We start from the raw sequence: 19,698 nt of genomic DNA, 5'->3' as shown, positions 1-19,698 counted from the left end.
TCCTAATAGGGGGAAGTTCGCAACGTTAAACCGAATCATCATTATCTTTATTATCATTATCATCATTATTTCTATTCTCATTATCTTCATTTTATTATATTCATCACCATTATCATCCTTATTACTTTAAGACCCATTTCCTTTAGCATGTAATTCCCACCCTTCCTTTCTCTATTTTTTTTCTTTAATATAATGGTTAATATGAGGAATCTTTGCGGCTATTTCAACATTCTCTTCTTCATTAAGTTATTTTGAGATATGTCTATGTATTCTTTCTTGTCTTTTTTTTTTACCATGTCCTATAGAAATTCCATGCATTCCTCCTATTACTACTACTTCTCCTACTCCTAGTGTAGGCCTTATGGTCTCTTGCAGTCTCCTTTATTCTTATGTTCTTATGTTCTTATTTTGCCTCCTCTACCTACTATTAATACTACCATGACTACTACTACTACCTCTCGTCCTCCACCTACTACTGTTACTGCTACTATTTTCTTCGTCCTCCTACTCTTCCTCCTCCTCTTAATCCTCTTCCTCTTCCATAAGTCCCCTTCTTCTGGCGCCACCCCCCTCCTCCACCTTCCACCTTCATCCGAGCCCTGTTCCACTCTGATTGGTCCATTTCCTTTCATCTCACATCCCTCCTAATCACCAAACTCGAAGTTTCTTGCCCCTTATTTCAACGGCACTTTTTTTTTTCTTTTTTTGCCCTACCGAAAGCCTTCTTTGGACCACCTTCTCCCTTTTTTGAGTTTCTTCTCGAAATTTTGATTTCCGGGTGAAGACAGGCAGTGACCATCGTCCGCTATGGTCAGTTTATTTCATTTTATTTTTTATTTACTTATTATTATTATTTTTTTCGAAGAAGGGAATTCCGATATCCACATTTTTATATCACTGAATCAAATTATATTCTTATAATTCCTAATTAGTTTCTCAAACATTTACCCTTTTGGTTTCATTTTGCTTATATTTTTCAGTTATTATTTACATTTTCCATCTTAACCAGCCTATCAATGTTCTCGATGCTTTGATGCAATTCAATAAAATCATAAATTGATTATTCTTAATTTAATTTTTGTAACCACTTCCATTTTTATTTATCTATTCATTTCACTTGGCTTATACTCTAAATCTAAGTAAAACTTCATCTCCACCAGTTATTCTCATTTTCTTCGGGTTTATATCACGTTAAAGCAATTTTTTTTATTCGTAATTCCTTTTCTTAAATATTCCTTCACTTTACCTCCTTTCGTCCGTCCTTCCTTCTTCACGGTCCTCCTCCTCCTCCTCCTCCTCCTCCCCCTCTTCCTACCCTTATCCCCATCATCTCTCTCCCCTTACGTTCACTCTTTCCTCTTGAGGGGCTATCACACTGGGCGAGTTTTCCTCCGACATCCTACCTCCAACCTCCATTTGAATAACTAGATTAAGACTTCGCTTACAGAAACCTAGATTCTCTAAGAACATTTCAACAGTATGTCTAACATTCGTAAAGGTTTGCAATCTCTTAGTTCATCATTCAGCTTTATGACGGAAAGAGGATTTGATATTTGGAGGTTCGAAAAATAAAATATTGTAACCGACGTCGTTTTTACTCAAACGAACTCTCAACGATCAATGCTGGTGAAGCCCGTGGAAGCTCAGTGTGATAAGGCCTTTATCCCTTCATACCTATCTCCCCTCCTTCCCCCCACAACCCCTCCCCCCCATTCCCGACCACCTCTTCTCCCCCCCTCTCGTCTTTCGCCTTATCAGCACCTTCCACTAAACCCCCACCTTTCCCCCCATCATCTCTTCCCCCCCCCCACTCTCACCTTTCCCTCAATCATCTCCACCTTCCCCCATCATGTCTCCCCCCACACTCTCACCTCCACCTTCCCCCCACCCCATCACCTCTCCCACCCCTCCTGAGCCCCCTCCCTCCTCTCTCACCTCCACAGAGCGAAGCGTTTTGGAAAACCAATTTAATTTCTTTGCCGATGTACGTTCAGAGTTTTTCCAGCTCTTGGCTCTGTCCACCCTTGTTGGCGTCTAACACACTTCCTCTATCGGGTTAGCTTCTTTCAGGATCCTGAACTTGTCTGTGTTCAGACAAGTTCAGATTTCAGAGTCAGTATACCATAGGGGGTTGCCAGTCTTTTTGTTCCTATGTACACCTTTGGGCATTTTTATAGATTCCCGCGTTCCTCTAAAAATAAAGAAATAAGAAAATAAAAAATAAATAAAAAACGATGAATTTGATATTTTCATATTACGAAATATGTATGTGTGGACTGCATATGAATCTTAATGGAGATGACATCAATAAACTAAACTCAGCTACTTTATAAAATATTTTGATCCAGCACATACATATTTTAATAATGATTGTACAGTAGTGGATATTCTCTTCGACCTAATATACTCCTGAAAATGTATAGCTAAAGCAGTAGTTCTTAACCTGGGGTACCTGTACCCCCAAGGGGTACGAAACCTTAAGCCTGGGGGTACGAGACATGATAGTCTGTGTAATGGTACTGTATATTTACCATGAGAAAGCAAATAAAGTTTGTATCACTCATCCTTTTCATATATTTGCATTGTATTTGTATTAGATGGGGGTACGAGGAAATTTTCTGAGATATCAAGGGGTACTAAGGGCACTGGAAAAGGTCAAGAACCACTGATGGTAGGGGTACATCTACCATAGATTGGGAACCCTTGCAATAGATGCTAAATGGAGAAACTTTACAAACTAGAAAACAAGAGAAAAACAAAAAGATGAAGGATGCGCGAGGAGTATAGACAATTTAAACAAACAAAGGAAACAAAACAAAAACGAAACGGATTATAGACAGAGAAATAAATAGGAACAAGTGGATGTGTGCTGTTACAAGGGCAAAACACCTCGAATCTGAACTTGAACGTATAATAAATAAATCATCTTTGTAGTTTTATCAATACAGTGGTTCACGTGTGTTTCATTAGCACTTCGTGTTTGATTATTTTACGTGAATTTTATTAACACTTCGTATCTTATTAACGCTTTCGTAATGAACGTACTGTTTAGAGAGAATTCGCTCTGAATAGCATCTGAAGATTTCATTTGACAGAACGACATCAAAGCTACAGAGTTCAGTTTAATTAGATTAAAACCTTTATTAGTTTAACATAACAGATCTTATTCTGAATAATATTTTAGTTTATTCTGGTTAACGTCAAACTACTTTATTCCGTTTATAGAACGACATCAAAGCGAAGGACTTGAGCCAATGAGAATGAGAGGTGTTGTCATACTCACCACCATCCCACTTACACAAAGTGGGAAGTGAGAAACCCCTAGTAAAGCAAATCCTGTCAGTCTGGCAAGCAATTTTTTTTTATTTTTTTTTTTAAGGCCGATGTTTGGGTCGCCTCCCCTCCTGGCCAAGGGTTTCGGGAACCAACGCAAGATGCACGCAGCGGGTCCCGAGCATCGAACTTACGACCACCTGCTCATGAACTCGACACTGTACCCAGTAGGTCACCGCGCGGCTCCGTTAGTCGCCATAGTAACAAAGAATAAATAAAGAAAAATATGTGGACTGTCAGACTTCAGCAATTGTCCTGTCAGCGTGACGTGTGACCCGACAGCAGTTTCTGAGTTCTGGTTGCCAGTTATGCATTTATTTGTCGAATTCTAATGTTTTGCTCAATTCGATTATCGCTCTACGATGATCGTTCATGGCCCAATGATGATCGTCTACTTGTCCCCATCTAACTACTGCTTCCTACGCTTTCTCTCTGTGACAGAGTGATTCTGTGATTTTAAAGGTACCTTTTGCTCGGCGCGATTATCGCTCCATGATAATCGTTCATGGCTCACTGATGATCGTTCAACGACTATCTAGAATATTAATTCTTTGTTTTTTAAATGATGGGGTTGTTTTGCTTCGAGCTGCAAAGTAAGAGGCTGATCAGTTTAATCGAACCTACAACCAACGCGCTTACCCAAATGTGATGCCAGGTAGTAAGATGCCCGTCACTCGCTATGGGCTGTGGTAGTCTAATATATAATCACACCAAGAAAAATGTACCTCAAAGCCTCATTTACTCATAAACGAACCAAACTGAATATTAAGTCAAGCATGCAAGTTATTTGCTACAAGTTACTTGACATGTGTAAACATCTGCTTGACAAGGAAAATTGAACAGGTTGCCCAATTATTTGTCAAGCAGATATTTACATACGGCAAAGAACTTAAAGCTTGCACACTTGACTTGCCACCTCATCTTGCCCCGTGTAAATGAGGGTTTAGTCTTGCAAACGTCAAGTGAAGTGGGTGGAAATAGCCTTGAATGATTTCTTTCACATAGAAGTACGCAATAGCAGGTTTAGCTTTTGTTGTCATAAAAAACACTAATGGCATGTCAATATAGGTTAGCCAACACGTGACCACAAATACCCACACTGCTAGGATACTAAACGTATGTTTATACATATCCTTACATACTGTACAGGGCTAGCGACACACAGACACGAACGCAACATATATAGGGTGGAGGATGAAGGGAGTGATCAGTTTTCTACGCTACTCCTAAGTACTCAGTGACACCGATGGTATTACAACAACAGCGACAATAGCAACAACAACAGCAGCAGCAACAGGCTCTACGTCATGACAACGCTATTCGAAAATAGGACAAACTCAGAGAATTTACTAAACAAAGTGGATAGGAAAACATAGTTACTAACGCAATGTGTATTATATACGCCTTCAGTCAATGATTAAGGAGCTAAAAAGAACAAATATATATATTTTAGTTAAGCAACGAGGTCATAGGAAAGTGTTATATGCAGAATATTACTTTTTAATTTTGATTTAACAACACAAGGAATGTCTCGAAAATGTAATTTTTTCAGGAAACTGATAAAGTGAGCTTCATTCAATGTGCAAATATTGATTAGATATTTTATATCTGATCTGAAAATATTCAAATATTAGAACTGAAATAAAAAATCTATTCAATGAGCAAGAATGCATGTAGGATAAAAAAGTATGAATATTAAAAAGTGTATAATAGGGCCTATGAGAAGTAAAATATCGTTAATAGTGTTAGATACAGGAATTTTTTTTTTTAAAGGTATCTGAAGCTTATATGTGGGTACTTCACGATTGGAAGTAGTTAAGAATAACACGAGATGGAAGTGCGCTGAAGTTCAAAAGAACCCTTGTACCTACCTGAAGTCTTGTCACATCTAAGCAAAACACAGATCGGTTCCGGAAAGAAAAAAGAAAAGAAAAATAAAAGAGAAAAAACTCTTCTTTATTTTCGGTGTTTCCATCGCCATTTCTCTGATGTCTCCCTCCATGTACAACAGGCTGCCTTTTATAACTTTTTTTTTCCCTCGTTCGACCTCCTGTATGTCTGCTTCATATTTTTTTTTTTTTTTTGAAGGAGGGCGAGAGGGGGGGTGGAGGGAGGAGGAAAGGGGGCGAGGGGGTGGAGGGGGGAGGGAAGGGGGCGAGAGGGCGGAGGGAGGATTTGGAGGAGAGATGAGGTCTTGGGAGGGTTTGGGGAGAGGGAGGAGGGGGTGGAGGGAGGGGGAGAGGGGGTGGAGGGGGGTAAAGGGGGCGAGGGGACGGGGGAAGGATGAGAGGGGTGGAGGAGGATTTGGAGGAGGGATGGGGGTCTTGGGAATGTTTGGGGAGAGGGAGGGTGCGGAGGGGGGAGGAGGAGGGTGATGGAGGGGCGAAGGGAGGGGGCGAGGGGGTGGAGGGAGGGGGAAAGGGGGAAAGGGGGCGGGGCGGAAGGAGGATTTGGAGGAGAGATGGGGGTCTTGGGAATGTTTGGGGAGAGGGAGGGTGCGGAGGGAGGAGAGGAGGAGGGGGATGGAGGGGGCGAAGGGAGGGAAAGAAGGGGGAAGGGGGGTCTTCCGTCTACCACCTGTCGCTCTACTCTGATCCAACTGACGCTGTGTCGCTCTGCCAGAAAGTCATTGGCACATCTGATTTGCTAAACAGACAAAGTGGCACAAGTGTTGACACTTTTATTGCCTCCTTGCCTCGCTGTCCGACGGGTCTGTCATTGTGATGGTGGACCAGCAGACACAGTGGGACGAAATGTGGACTCTAGTATGATATGGTAAAGAGCAGAATGGAGTTTCCTATTTTGCAAAATCATCAACTGTTCTTCGACCTCGATGTGTGCAACATGCGTTGCATTTCACCTGCACTGCCCCTCATACTTCATGTTACAAAAGAAAAAAGTATAGTCAGTAATATATTATTTACATCCAACAATAACCGGAAATAACATCTCAGTATTTTAAGGAATCATAGCGCATACAGGTCTTAACGTCTTCACTGAAGAGGCGAATGTCCCTTGTGGACCCAAAGACATGATGGGACAGACACCCCACCCCGAGCGACCAAAAAAGTCCCTTAAAGTAGGCTCCTGACTCCAGATCACAATTTAATGAGTTTTGAATCCAACGATGGTGTAGCTTTTTCGCATAAACTCCTATCTGATGGTGTAAGGATCACATACGGAAGAGAGCATTTTTCTTTTATTTTTCTTTCGCTCTTTTTTATATTTTTCTTTATACATTTCTATTGCATTTGGATATTCATTTATTCACCTATCTATTAACATATTAATTTCTTGATATATTTACTTATCTATCTGTCTATTTAATTGTTTATTTAAGTAACAACACAATCAGCCTTCTAAACAATCATCCCCCACAGTTCCAAACACCTTCAGGCCTCAATTTAGCCAACTAGTCTCAATCCCCAACCTGATCATGGGTGGCGACTTCAACGCCAAGTCGTCTGCCTGGTATGTCGACAACCCTGACACAGACAGAGGGCTTGATATACAGACTCAGTCTGACTCATTGACTATCATGAACAACACACATAATCATACACATATCCCACACCAAGCCCTATACACTCCCTCCTCTCCTGATATCACCTTCTGCTCCCCCTGCCTAACCCCAACAACATCGTGGAGAGTGGTCGGAACCCTTGGTTCTGACCACCTTCCAATCATCATCACCACCAAAACAAGATGCACCCCAGTTGGCCACAGACACACATACACCAATTACAAGAGAGCTAACTGGGAAGCTTTTACTGAAGAGACAGAACAACATTTTGAAACACTTAACAGTACACCAATCACAAACATAAACAATGCTGTGCACACTTTTAATACAATCATACAAAACGCAGACAAGAGATACATCCCTAGAGGCAACAGAAAATCACACAACCCCAACTTCACACCAGAAATCCAAGGCCTCATCAGACAACGAGACACACTTAAACACAATACCCTCACACCTATCCCTCAAAACATAGCAGACCAAATACAAACACTAAACACTGTGATTGCCAATAAAATACACGAACAAAAAACACAAAATTGGCAAAACTTTATCAATACACTTGATCACAAAACAAACACCAGCAAATTGTACAAAACACTCAACAGCATTACACTATCCAACATTAACACAACACGCTCTTACACAGCAATAAGAACAACAACAGTCAATTTACCCTCAAACAGACATCAAGCGAAGACACTCATAAATCATTTTAAACAGACAAATAATCTCACTTCTCACCCTGACGACCGACGCACTATTCGACGTAAGAAAGACTTTCCCACACACTCAGACTATACACCCTTCATAGACAGTCAGACAAAACACATAATACATAATCTCAAGCACTCATCTGCCTGTGGCCCTGATAACATAAGTAACATCCACCTAAAACACATTGGACCACAAGGTATACACGCACTCACAAACATTGCAAACTACAGCTATTCACACAACACTATACCCGACATCTGGAAGCACGGTAAAATAATCACCATTCCAAAACCGAACAAAGACCCAACAATCCCAACATCGCACCGCCCAATCACACTTCTCTGCACCCCCTCTAAAGTCATTGAACGCCTAATACTTAAACTTGTCACACCACATATTCCCCTTGCTGACTCACAACACGGTTTTAGGCCACTACACTCCACAAACACTCTTCTGATAAACCTCACACAAAGAATTTTAGATGGCATCAATTCAGATAGGCCCCACCACAGAACACTTCTTATAACATTAGACATTAGTAAAGCTTTTGATGCTATCCCCCGCCACAACCTAACAAATAAAATATATAACACAGACATGCACAATAACACCAAAATATGGCTGGCCAATTATCTGGCAGGTAGGAATGCTTACGTGTCATATAATGGCCAATGATCGCACATCAGAAACATTAAGAATGGAGTACCACAGGGCTCTGTTCTATCCCCCACGCTCTTTAATCTATACATGCATGACTTACCCACACCAGACACCTCAGAAATACAAATCTCTTCCTACGCAGACGACATAACAATCACATGCACACATCGTAACACAGACAAAGCTGCAGAAATAATCTAGCCATACCTTGATACACTCAACACATGGTTCATCACAAACAGACTCAAAATAGCTCCAACCAAATCTACAGCAACACTTCTCACCAACTGGACAAAAGAACACAAATACATACCTCATCTCTACATCAACAACACTCTAATACCACACACAAACACACCGAAAATTCTTGGTGTAACATACGATACATCCATGTCTTTCAAACAACACATCACAAACATAAAAAACAAATGCACACCTAGAATTAACGCACTTAAGTCAATCGCTGGAACAACATTTGGACAAAACAAAGAAACTAATACAACAATATACAAACAATGCATACGCTCAGTGATGAATTATGCGAGTCCTGCATGGGCTCCTAATCTCAGTGAGACACACCACAACACCCTTCAAATCATACAAAACAAAGCCCTAAAAACAATTACAGGCTGCACAAATACAACACCTACAGACCATTTACACCATGAAACAAAAGTCCTCAAAGTCAAGGACCACCTCGACATGAGAGGCACACAAACACTTGCCGCAGCCACCACAAACACATCACACCCGCTACACTACATAGCAGAACACACACACACACCAAGAAACATTAAAACAACACCCAAAGACCTGTATCACACACAGATACTCTCTTCTCTTCCTCCACAACCACCAAATACCAGCCTCCGGAAACATATTCATAATCATATCACTCACCGCTCCATTAACACACTGAAAGACAACACACTGCTGCATGCCAGACCCCCTGATATCCACCCTTCTGAATCCTCTCTCCCACGAAAGGACAGAGTCCACCTGGCCAGACTGCGGTGCGGCCACCACCCAGCACTTCTAAGCTACCAGAAAGGCTCGATGACCGCATTGTGAACAGCTGCCCAAGATGTAACACTTCACCACCATACCATACAACACATAATGGAAGACTGCATTATACACAATAATGCACGCAAACATCACAACATACACTCTATAAAGGATTTGTGGGAAAACCCAGTTTCGGCTGTGGCATTCCTTGGCGAGACGGGACTGCTCGGACAGACAGTCTAGGGAACGACAACAACAACAACAACAACAACTTGTAAACTAAATAAAACTAAATCAGTTAATCAAGCTACATTTGGGACATATGTCAATCTGTTCAAAAGCTGTTGATCTTTTTGTTCATAACTAAACAATACAAACTAAATAAATTTTAACCTTTACCAAAGTTACAATAGACATAGTGCATGTGTGTGTGTGTGTGTGTGTGTGTGTGTGTGTGTGTGTGTGTGTGTGTGTGTGTGTGTCACCAATCTTTTCTCTTTAAAGACGTAATGAATTTAATTTAGGTTTTATACAAGACTAAATTCTCCTATGAGTGTATACCAAAATACATTTGCATTTTTCTTTTTTCTTTAATTAGAAACCAATCTCAACCATGGTACAAAACTGTGTTCAGTTCTCCACCAAAACGAAGAATAAAGAATAAACAGTAACATTTATTGCACATAATCTCATAAGACTTCGCACGCCATATGACTAATAAGCGGTGCCTGAACGAAAACTCGCCTATACCTGGAGCGTGAAATATACTTTTCACTTTTCTGGGTCAAATCTTCCGCACTTTGATCAGATACAATCGGATTTTAATTATTTCGGGTTTCTGGACAAGTTTTCTAACAAGAAAATTCCAAGAAAATTCAATTTTTATGGATTTATCCAACTGTTTTAATCTTACAACAAAAACGTCGTCGAAAGGACTAATGGCAACACATTACTAGGAAACGAGAACACTGCCATTCAAAAACATCTATTGATAATTTGAAAAATCAGGCAATCCAATCCTCTTGACTGAGTATGAATTTGAAAATGCGAGTACAATACTAAATGCGAGAAAGGAATAGAAAAAAAAAAAAAAAAAAAAAAAAAAAATCCCCTTTACTGAGCAATGTCCTAAATTTTGTGCTGAATAAAATCACTTAGCGGCAGGTAGTTATTGTAAACGACCAAAGTCGTGAAGCACAGAAGAATACTTTCTTCACACTGCATCCGCAACATTGTACGTCTACCTCTTCCTAAGGCCAAATGACCCCAATGACCCAAAATGACATCAAATGACCCCCAAATGACCCCGGATACAACAAAAGACTTGAAAGACACCACAGGCTTAAAAAACTATGACCTCCTATAAGTTTTCAGATAATTAATTTTACCATTTCAAAATCCATTCTATATCCTTGTATCTTAATCTTATTCACATCATGAGACACGTGACTGCCCATCTCACACTTAAGACAGGACATTCCAATGTCAAAAGAACCCTCACTACTTAAACATTACCTGATCAAGTGGTTTGCTAAGCACAAGACTGAAGTAATACTGAGTGTCGAAGGTCTATAAAGTTGAAACTTGCTACCTATACAATGTGACCATCGAAAACCTTTAATACAATGGTTCCTAAACAAGGCATAAGGAGTATACAAGTGGTACGTGAAGTCATCTACCCAAAGATCATTATTCAATAAGAATAATGAAATCATTCCAAAAACAAGTATCTGCCGTTACATACGTGCTAAGTATAATTCTATCTGCCACCCGAACCAGTTTGATTTAGACCTAAAGTGCTAAGCTATTAATAGCATAAAATATGTAATTTCATATAAAATACCAAAAAGGTGAGGAGACTGCGGGTCTGCTGGAAGCAGAAAGGAGGTACGTTACATAGGATCCAGGCGTTCACGTTCCTTGTAGCACAAATGTACAAATATATTGTATGTCGGACTTTGATTTGTCCCATTAACACACCTAACATGTATTCCATCGGTAACACAAATCTTCACTTAAACAGCGAGATGCAAACAGGCACTTCCCTTTATGAGATGCTATTTATACACCCCTTCCATTACCACGACCTGAACGATTACTAACTACAAGGATAGAAGCGCTAGTTAAATACGGTCCATAACAACAACAATAATTACTTTGATCTTAATTCCCTTTCATCTTGCTTACTAGTATGATGACTGTGTTGTATAGAAGCAGAATTTCAATCTTATTGATCTTAGACAGAATCTTCAGATAACGGTAACTGATAATTCCTGTCTATCCAAGCACACTAGGCAAAGGTGACTACCTTTCCAGACCAAAGAACCTCTTAGCACAAGCTCCTTAGGCTCGTTTCACACGCATCGACCTTTCGCCATGCGCCGTCCACGACACGACTTTGTGCTCTCAAATAACCATAGTTGTCTATGGACGCTTTCACAGGTGGTCGTGGTCGTGACACGCGAAAGTGTCCATAAACAAGCAGGTTCATTTGAGAGCACGACGTTGTGTCGTAGACGGCGCACGACGAAAAGTCGATACGTGTGAAACGAGCCTAAAGTTCTTAGGAGCCATCATGTTTGTTCTCTGGACAACTTACTCGAAGAACGGTGAAAGCGTATTGCTCTGAAGTAGAACAGCTTCCCCGTCCCTCAAGTACCCGATGACAAGAATGACGTCATTCTAGGATATCTTAAAACGAAAGCGGACGAGGGCTACGAGGCTAACGTTGATTCCAGAATGTCTCTGGTCATCGTTGTTGTGTTGTTATTATATGTAAAAATATACATACGTGTATATATATATATATATATATATATATATATATATATATATATATATATATATATATATATAAAGACATTGAGACTGGAAAAAGTACAACGGCGAGCCACAAAACTGATTCCAAATATCAAAAATAATTCATACAAAAATCGACTAAAACATATGAATCTGTTTTCCCTAAAAAAGCGTAGACTCAGAGGTGACTTGATACACGTCTTTAAGATTTTAAAGGGAATTGACATCAAAAGTGACAAAATTTTCACATTGAATGAGAATCAGACAAGAATCAATGGTCTCAAACTGTCCGGAAATAGATTCAATTTGGAAGTAGGCAGAAACAACTTTGCCAACCGTGTAGTTAATGAATGGAATAAACTTCCTGTACAGGTAGTGCAATGTAGTTCAGTTCGAAGCTTTAAGAATCATTTAGAATTTAGATAAAGACCTAAGCAAGATGCTGTAATGATTATAATTTTTTATATTATTTGTTTGTTTTGTTATCATTTGTCTGTCTGATTTTCATTTATTATTAGTTATATGTCAATTTATTATTATTTACTATTTACCTGTTTGTTTATTATTTAAATATACCTATGCGTTTATTTATGTATTTTATTTGTTATTTACAGTATTATAGTTTTTATTTATTATTTTATTATTATGATTTTTTTTTCGCATCCGACCTAGATATGGACCAAAAGGTCTCCTGTCGGCATGCTCCGCCTTTGTAATCCTTTGTAAATATATATATATATATTTTCTCTTAGGCAGGCTTGGTTAAAAGCAACTGCAAATTCAGCACTGATCAATTTCTTCTTCAGAGTTTCCAACTTCCTGAAGGTATCCTTTACCCCTTGCTATAAAGGATACCTTCAGGAAGTTGGAAACTCTGAAGAAGAAATTGATCAGTGCTGAATTTGCAGTTGCTTTTAACCAAGCCTGCCTAAGAGAAAATTTACTCCCGCGGTATACAAACATACGTCTTCACAGCGATGCCGCCAAAAGAAGAACTACCACCCTTGACTTTAGGAGGTCCTTAGTCAAGGAAGAGCTTCGACAGAAGATTGAACTAGCAGACTCCCTACAAAGAGAAGCTGACATACAGCAGCAGAAGTGGCATGAATCTATACTCAACAATGACCTGAGATTTTGTCTAGATGAGGCCCTCGACCACTCCCTCGGACTCCATCGTGAGGCAACCATCAGGAGGACGACTAGGAAGTTGTCCAAGCTCAGTGGCGGCCCCATTAGGATTCCCAGGCCGACCCAGGGCTTCATTAATCTCACAGGGTACGAGCCGAGCCAGGATGAACGTGACCTCCTCCAGAAGGGCCTAAATTGTCACATCATGGGCAACACTAAGCCTTATGCCAAGCGCTTGGAGGTTGAGGTCCTCCTCGACCAAGTACATCGTCTCGTCGACAGTGGACATATCACAGCTTCCCCTGACATCCAGCATGAGCTGATTGCTGAAGCCTCACGGAAAAGAGGCTCCTACACCAGTCACGTCCTCGAGAGGCGTCACAGAGATGCAGCCAAGTCACTTCGTGACCGGGAGGGAATCACCGTTAGAAGAGCCGACAAAGCCGCTATGTTTGTACTCATCCCTACAGACGAGTACCTTTCCAAGCTGGACGGAATTCTAGCGGATGAGACGAAGTTTCAGAAGCTGACCCGTGACCCAACCCTAACCACCGTAAGGAAGGCCAACAAGATCATAGATGCCGTCAACGCTCGTGTGGATGGATTAAAGCTACAGAAGATCTCGGGAGACTTTAGGCCTGGTTACCTGTATGGGAACGTTAAAACCCATAAAATAGGTAACCCCCTCCGACCTATCATCTCCCAGATTCCGACTCCCACGTACCAGCTGGCCAAGAGACTCAACGCCTTATTGACGCCCCTCGTTCCAGCCGACTACTGCTACAGGTCATCCACAGAATTCCTGGACTGCGTTAACAGTGCCCCTGCCAAAGGAGAAATGGCATCTCTCGATGCTGAATCGTTATTTACCTGTGTTTCGGTACCTAGAACGATCGACTACATCTGTAATCATGTGCACAGGTCATCTGCCCACCCCCTACTCGCAATTGATGAATACCACCTCCGAGAACTCTTGAGGATATGCACGCAGGAGTCCGCCTTCAGATGCCCCCATGGAAACCTATATCAGCAGAAAGATGGAGTCTCTATGGGGTCGCCTTTAGGCGTCCTCTTCGCCAACTTCTTCATGGGATCTGTAGAGAAGGTGTTCAGCAGGATCCAGCAGCCGATGGCATATGGTAGATACATCGACGACATCTTCGTGAGAACCCGGACCAGTGAGGAACGCGAGGAACTACGCCAGCTTCTTCAAGAGATCTCTGGACTTCGGTCCACGACAGAGGAAGCCGAAAATGGTACCCTGCCTTTCCTGGACGTCCTCCTCACGCAAGAAGGTGACCGTATGAAGACCGAGGTATATATCAAGCCTACCAATCCCGGACTATACCTGAGCGGTGAAAGTGAACGCCCGCAGCGGTACAAGGACTCTACCATTGCTTCCTTCTACAGAAGAGCCCTTACCCATTGCTCTTCCTGGACGTCTACGCAAGAGTTCGACCGAGCAACACAAATGTTGGTCAACAATGGACATTCCAATCAGGATTGCCAACGTGTCCTGCGTACTCTTCTAAACAAATGGTACGTGGGACAACAAGCCGTGGTTGAAGAAGGAACCACTCACAACCTCTTCTATAGAGCTTTAATGTCTTTCGCTTACCGCGAAGAAGAGAAGAGTGTGAGAAATATAATTGATAGGAATGTTCAAGTTACTAACCCTGTGGACCGTGTAAAGCTGGTAGTGTACTACAGGAACAGCCGCACAAAGGACCTCATCATGAAGAACGATAGTTCACCACGCCCTGGAGATATGGAAAGTACCTGCCTTGTGTACAAATTTTCTTGCCCAAATAGGGACTGTACGCCCTACGATGCTTACATAGGGTTGACTACTACCAGACTCTCCAGGCGCCTGAGCTATCATCTGACTCAAGGAGGTCCCAAACGTCACTGCCTGGAGAAACATGGCCAGCATCTCACAGGTGATGTCTTTCGGCAGAACACTGTCATCATTCAGAGAGAGTCCGACAAGAACCGTCTTGCCTACCTTGAAGCTTTATATATTGCGGATAGTAGGCCGTCTCTGAATTCCCACCAAGACGCCCCTACTATACTGCCTAGTATTAAGCCTTTCAGGAGAAGCAAGCCCCGAGGCAGGACAGAAAACATCACACTACACCCCCGGGGTAGCGAGGCTCGAGAGAACGGACAAGCCAGCCAATGAGCGTACGTGGGAAACTGTCCCGCCCTCTCAACCATGAGGGGACCAAAAAAGGTCATCCTTCCAACCAATCACACGCTGTATTTCTGTATCTTTGTAATACTGTATATAAATCCATGTATTTGTTCCATCTTTGTATTTTGATAATGACTCAGGTAGAGTCGAAACGTCAATAATGACCGGAATAGGAAATCTACTCTTTCCTTTACCCCTTGCTATAAAGGATACCTTCAGGAAGTTGGAAACTCTGAAGAAGAAATTGATCAGTGCTGAATTTGCAGTTGCTTTTAACCAAGCCTGCCTAAGAGAAAATTTACTCCCGCGGTATACAAACATATATATATATATATTATATATATATATATATACTGTATATATATATATATACATATATATATATATATTATATATATATATATATACTGTATATATATATATATACATATATATATATACATGTACAGCATGTATATGCACATAAAATAGTTATATACATATACTTGTACACATAAATATAGGCATACATACATGCGCATACATACACATACATATGCATATACACATATGCATATACACATACATATGCATATACACATACATACAAGCATATACACATATACTGTACACATGTATACATATATACGTTCATGTATACAATTTTATTTACCTTAGCAAAATCTCTCACTGAGTGAATAATGTATTGGTTATGGTATGTATGCTTAATGTATAGGGATAACGTTTCACACGTGTCGACTTTTCGCCGTGCGTCATCCATGACACGATGCCGTGCCCTTAAATAACCATGAGTGTCTGTGGATGCTTTCACAAGTCACGACAACGACCACGTGTGAAAGCGCCCTTAGAGCACGACGTCGTGTCGTGGAAGGCGTACGGCGAAAAGTCGATACGTAAAGCGGAGCAAGTGTTTACATCCAGTTGTTAATTGCCTGATATTAGTTATTTCATGCTTTATCGACATGACTTACTTAAAGAGCCCTTCAAACAATCATTCCTTCCTGAGAACATTCAAGTATCATTAGTCAATTTTATCGCGCAAAGTGAATGCTAATAGTATGTGTTTACGTTTGTGAATGACAAGAATATTAGCTAAAATATTGACAAATGTTATTTATGGTGTTGGAATCTCTTTACCTGCCCCGTACAGGTTCAAAGAGGATTTCTTGTCTGAGACGCATTGATCCTCCTCTTGCTATAAACAAAATTCTTAGACCAAGGTCACAGAATCTTGAAGCTCTCCTAGACAAATATTGAGGTGGACTACGTTTCTCAAGACACTTTTTTTTTGTAGTATAGCACTTACGATGATTACCTTGAACTAACCTACGTTTTTTTCTCATTCTATTGTGATCGTTCCATCCAGATAATGAACATCCCCAGTAGAAACGAGGCCATTCTTCCATCGATTAAACCATTCACCCTAGTAGAAGACTTCCTTCTGGAGGCCTTATGGTCTCTTGCAGTCTCCTTCATTCTTATGTACTGGTTATCATCTGACAGATTTATTGAGATGAGAGGAACCCTTTGGAGCAGATGGATTTTGCCTGTTAATTTCAGTAGGCTTAGAAGCTTCTCTAGTTTTCAAAACAACAACCACTTCGCGAAATTTGAAAGAGAAAGTGGGGATTTAAACATGATTCAAATTAATTGTGCAAGCTTAGATATAGGAAGACGAGTTAATCTTAGTGGATTAAGGACTATTCAGTGTTTATTACAGTCAAGCTGGGAAAGGTCTACACGTGAGAGGGCCAGTGCTAAATCCCAGCTTCGTAGCTCACTCAACAGATGGCTCTGGTACGAAATGTATTATCGTTTGATTTTTTTTTCAACGTGCAAGAAAAATCCAGCTCTAAGACTAAGAAATTATAATCAAAATAAAACACAATTTTTCAAATGTCTCTCCATAGCATAATTGAAGTGCTTCCATCTTTCAACTAGATTACTTTTTCATAATATGCTTTATTTCTAAATACAGCACAAAAATGAATTCGAAATGTCCTTGTTTTTTTTATATGCTTTTGTATTAACTTTATCCTTCTACATATGGCGTCGCAATACTATTTGTTATGAAGCATATTTACGGAGAGACAAGCCTTTAGAACATTAACCTATCAATAAATAATTTGACAAAAAAAAATGGGCAAGTGTTGCAAACGCGTCTGTTTTCTTTTTCTAATAGCTAGCAAACGCGTCGATGTTAAATATGAAGGCATCAGCGGGAAATTTACTTTACTTTGCGAGCAGTTGTAAATAGAAACAGTGAACGAAGTTACAGACTCTACTCCCTACCCTCTACTGAATACAATCGTTTGGCATTGGCCAGAACAAAATATCTAAAGCAAAGGCTCATCACTTGGAGTCCACGAGACACCTGAGGACCACGAAGGGCTACAGGAGAGGCCACGAACCAAAAATGGCACTTAGTGGATGTTTGGCGATACAGTCCAGTACTGAAATGGTTCCCAAAAACAGCAACACATAAGCATGATTGCTGCTGGAGTTTGTCGGAACAAAATCTCCAAGGAACTTCACTATAACCAAATGATTAAAGACCAGAAGAGGGTTCCTGATGAAGTGTTTGTGTTCAACCTTGAAAAACCACTGCAAGACCTTCGATCTAACCCCTGGGGGAACGGCACAGCCTCTACCTCACCCCGGTGTAATAAAAGCACGCGCGCACAAACTGAGCCAGGAAAGGCCTCAATAAAGAACCACGTCCCACGTATGATGCCTGTAAGTTATTACTATATACCTTTCAGTCTCTCTATCCCAAGGTAAATCTCCCCTGAGGATTGCAAATGAATTAAACAACAGAACAAAAAACTCGTACAAAAACCAATGACGTAAAATACGAACAAATTACCCGTGTGTTCTTTACCTTCTCCAAGTCAACTCTTCCCCCCTTTGCAAATGAAGCATGTAATTATGCCCAACAACTATGTCATGTTTGGTTGCTCTTCAAATACAGACGTAATGCAACCTTGCATTGCTTTCCTAAGGACTTGAAGGGGAAATGGCCTTTCAAGTAAGATGGGAGACGACGTGATTGCTATGATAATGCTCACCTACTTCATGTAATTGATATCCTGAACTCTATTTCTTTCTGAAACTGAAGTATGATAGTTTATTAGACAGATATGAAGAGGAGGAGGGACCTAGGTTCAGTTACGAACAAAGCTGAAATCCTTTCAACTGATTGAATTGCCAGGACAAGTAGCAGTCGTTAGTACACGTTGATGTGTGTGTGTGAGGGGGGGAGGTGGTTGCGATTGTAGCTGTGGTAATGGTGGTGGTGATGGTGGTGGTTGTGGTGGTGGTTGTGTTGCATGAGGCTTTGTTTCCAATGGAGATGGGGCCTCCAGGGTAAGAGATGTGTGTTGGAGGTGCATTAGTGGGGTCATCAATATGCTCCCCCCCCTTGGGCCTCCCTAGTCTAGTCCTTTTCAGGACACAACTGTGGTATCCACTGCGGTGTAATCCCTCCAACATAGCTTTTCTCTTCCCAAGACTGACCTGTATGTCGTCTAAGACCACATCCTCTACCAGGTGGCTCTAGAAACTGGGTACCCTGAGCTCCCAGGCTAAACATGGCGGATCTTGAGGAGAGAATCTCGGAAAAAAAAAAAACATGTTGCGGCCGGCGAACCAGGCGAACGAGGAGGAGGGTCCAAACGGTTGTGAAGGCGGCGTTGCACATCCCAGCGGAGGATAGATGGAACTCCATAGCCATGGCAGGCAGTCCATCTAGGATAAAGAAAAGTCTGAACTAACAACCTCGAAGCTACTGTTCCTGTGCCTCCAAGGTAGGTTTTAGAGCCAGAGACTAGAAGGCCACTTAAGTAAAACCTACGACCCGATGACCTCACTGTCACCGTCCTAGCATGCTAGGCCATTGCAGATGCACCCCGGATGTAAAGGGTGGGGCCAGTACTGTGCACACTGAACTTCACCTAAGAACTAGATTTGCACAGGCTCGAAGGATACCTTCATGTCTACGGCCAATCCCTAAACCCCCTACCATTCATAAGCCCTGTAGTGATGGGAAAGGGGCGAAAACGGCAGATGAAAGAAGTCACTGGAACTCAGTGACATCCGAATCCTAGGTGAAGGCAGCCTCTAAGAATACGTCTCCGGTTACACACTCTACTGGTTAGGCAAGTCAGAGACAGAGAGACGCCTTTCAGGCGTCGGCTTCATGGTCAGGAACTCCATCGCTTCCAAGTTTGATAGCCTTCCATCAGCTCATTCTGGCCGCATTATCCCCATGCGCCTCCCTCTCAGGAACCAGCAATATGCTCTACTCTTCAGTATGTACTCCCGAACCCTTCGAGCA

At 41.3% G+C, this 19,698-nt stretch overlaps 1 protein-coding gene across 1 annotated transcript; it reads left to right on the top strand.

The window, feature by feature from the left end:
• The first annotated feature begins 10,866 nt into the window (after positions 1-10,866).
• On the top strand, positions 10,867-17,847 carry LOC143033112 (uncharacterized). Its single transcript, XM_076198314.1, has 4 exons — positions 10,867-10,902; positions 11,684-11,745; positions 13,016-14,483; positions 17,689-17,847. The coding sequence occupies exons 1-4, from the start codon at positions 10,867-10,869 to the stop codon at positions 17,845-17,847; spliced, it is 1,725 nt and encodes a 574-aa protein (XP_076054429.1).
• The last annotated feature ends 1,851 nt before the right edge of the window (positions 17,848-19,698 follow it).

The sequence above is a fragment of the Oratosquilla oratoria genome, chromosome 15, assembly GCF_046742065.1.
Source record: "Oratosquilla oratoria isolate Oo_2021 chromosome 15, ASM4674206v1, whole genome shotgun sequence".
Classification (NCBI taxonomy): domain Eukaryota; kingdom Metazoa; phylum Arthropoda; class Malacostraca; order Stomatopoda; family Squillidae; genus Oratosquilla; species Oratosquilla oratoria.
Note: the sequence above shows the minus strand (reverse complement) of the source record. Positions and strands in the feature narration are given on the sequence as shown.

Coding starts and splice junctions, on each gene's coding strand:
- LOC143033112 (XM_076198314.1), top strand. CDS start 10,867: ATGGTTCCTAAACAAGGCATAAGGAGTATACAAGTG. Junction 11,746..13,015: donor GGTTCATTTGAGAGCACGAC/GTTGTGTCGTAG, acceptor ACGTCTTCACAG/CGATGCCGCCAAAAGAAGAA. Junction 14,484..17,688: donor GTGACCGTATGAAGACCGAG/GTATATATCAAG, acceptor GGCATTGGCCAG/AACAAAATATCTAAAGCAAA.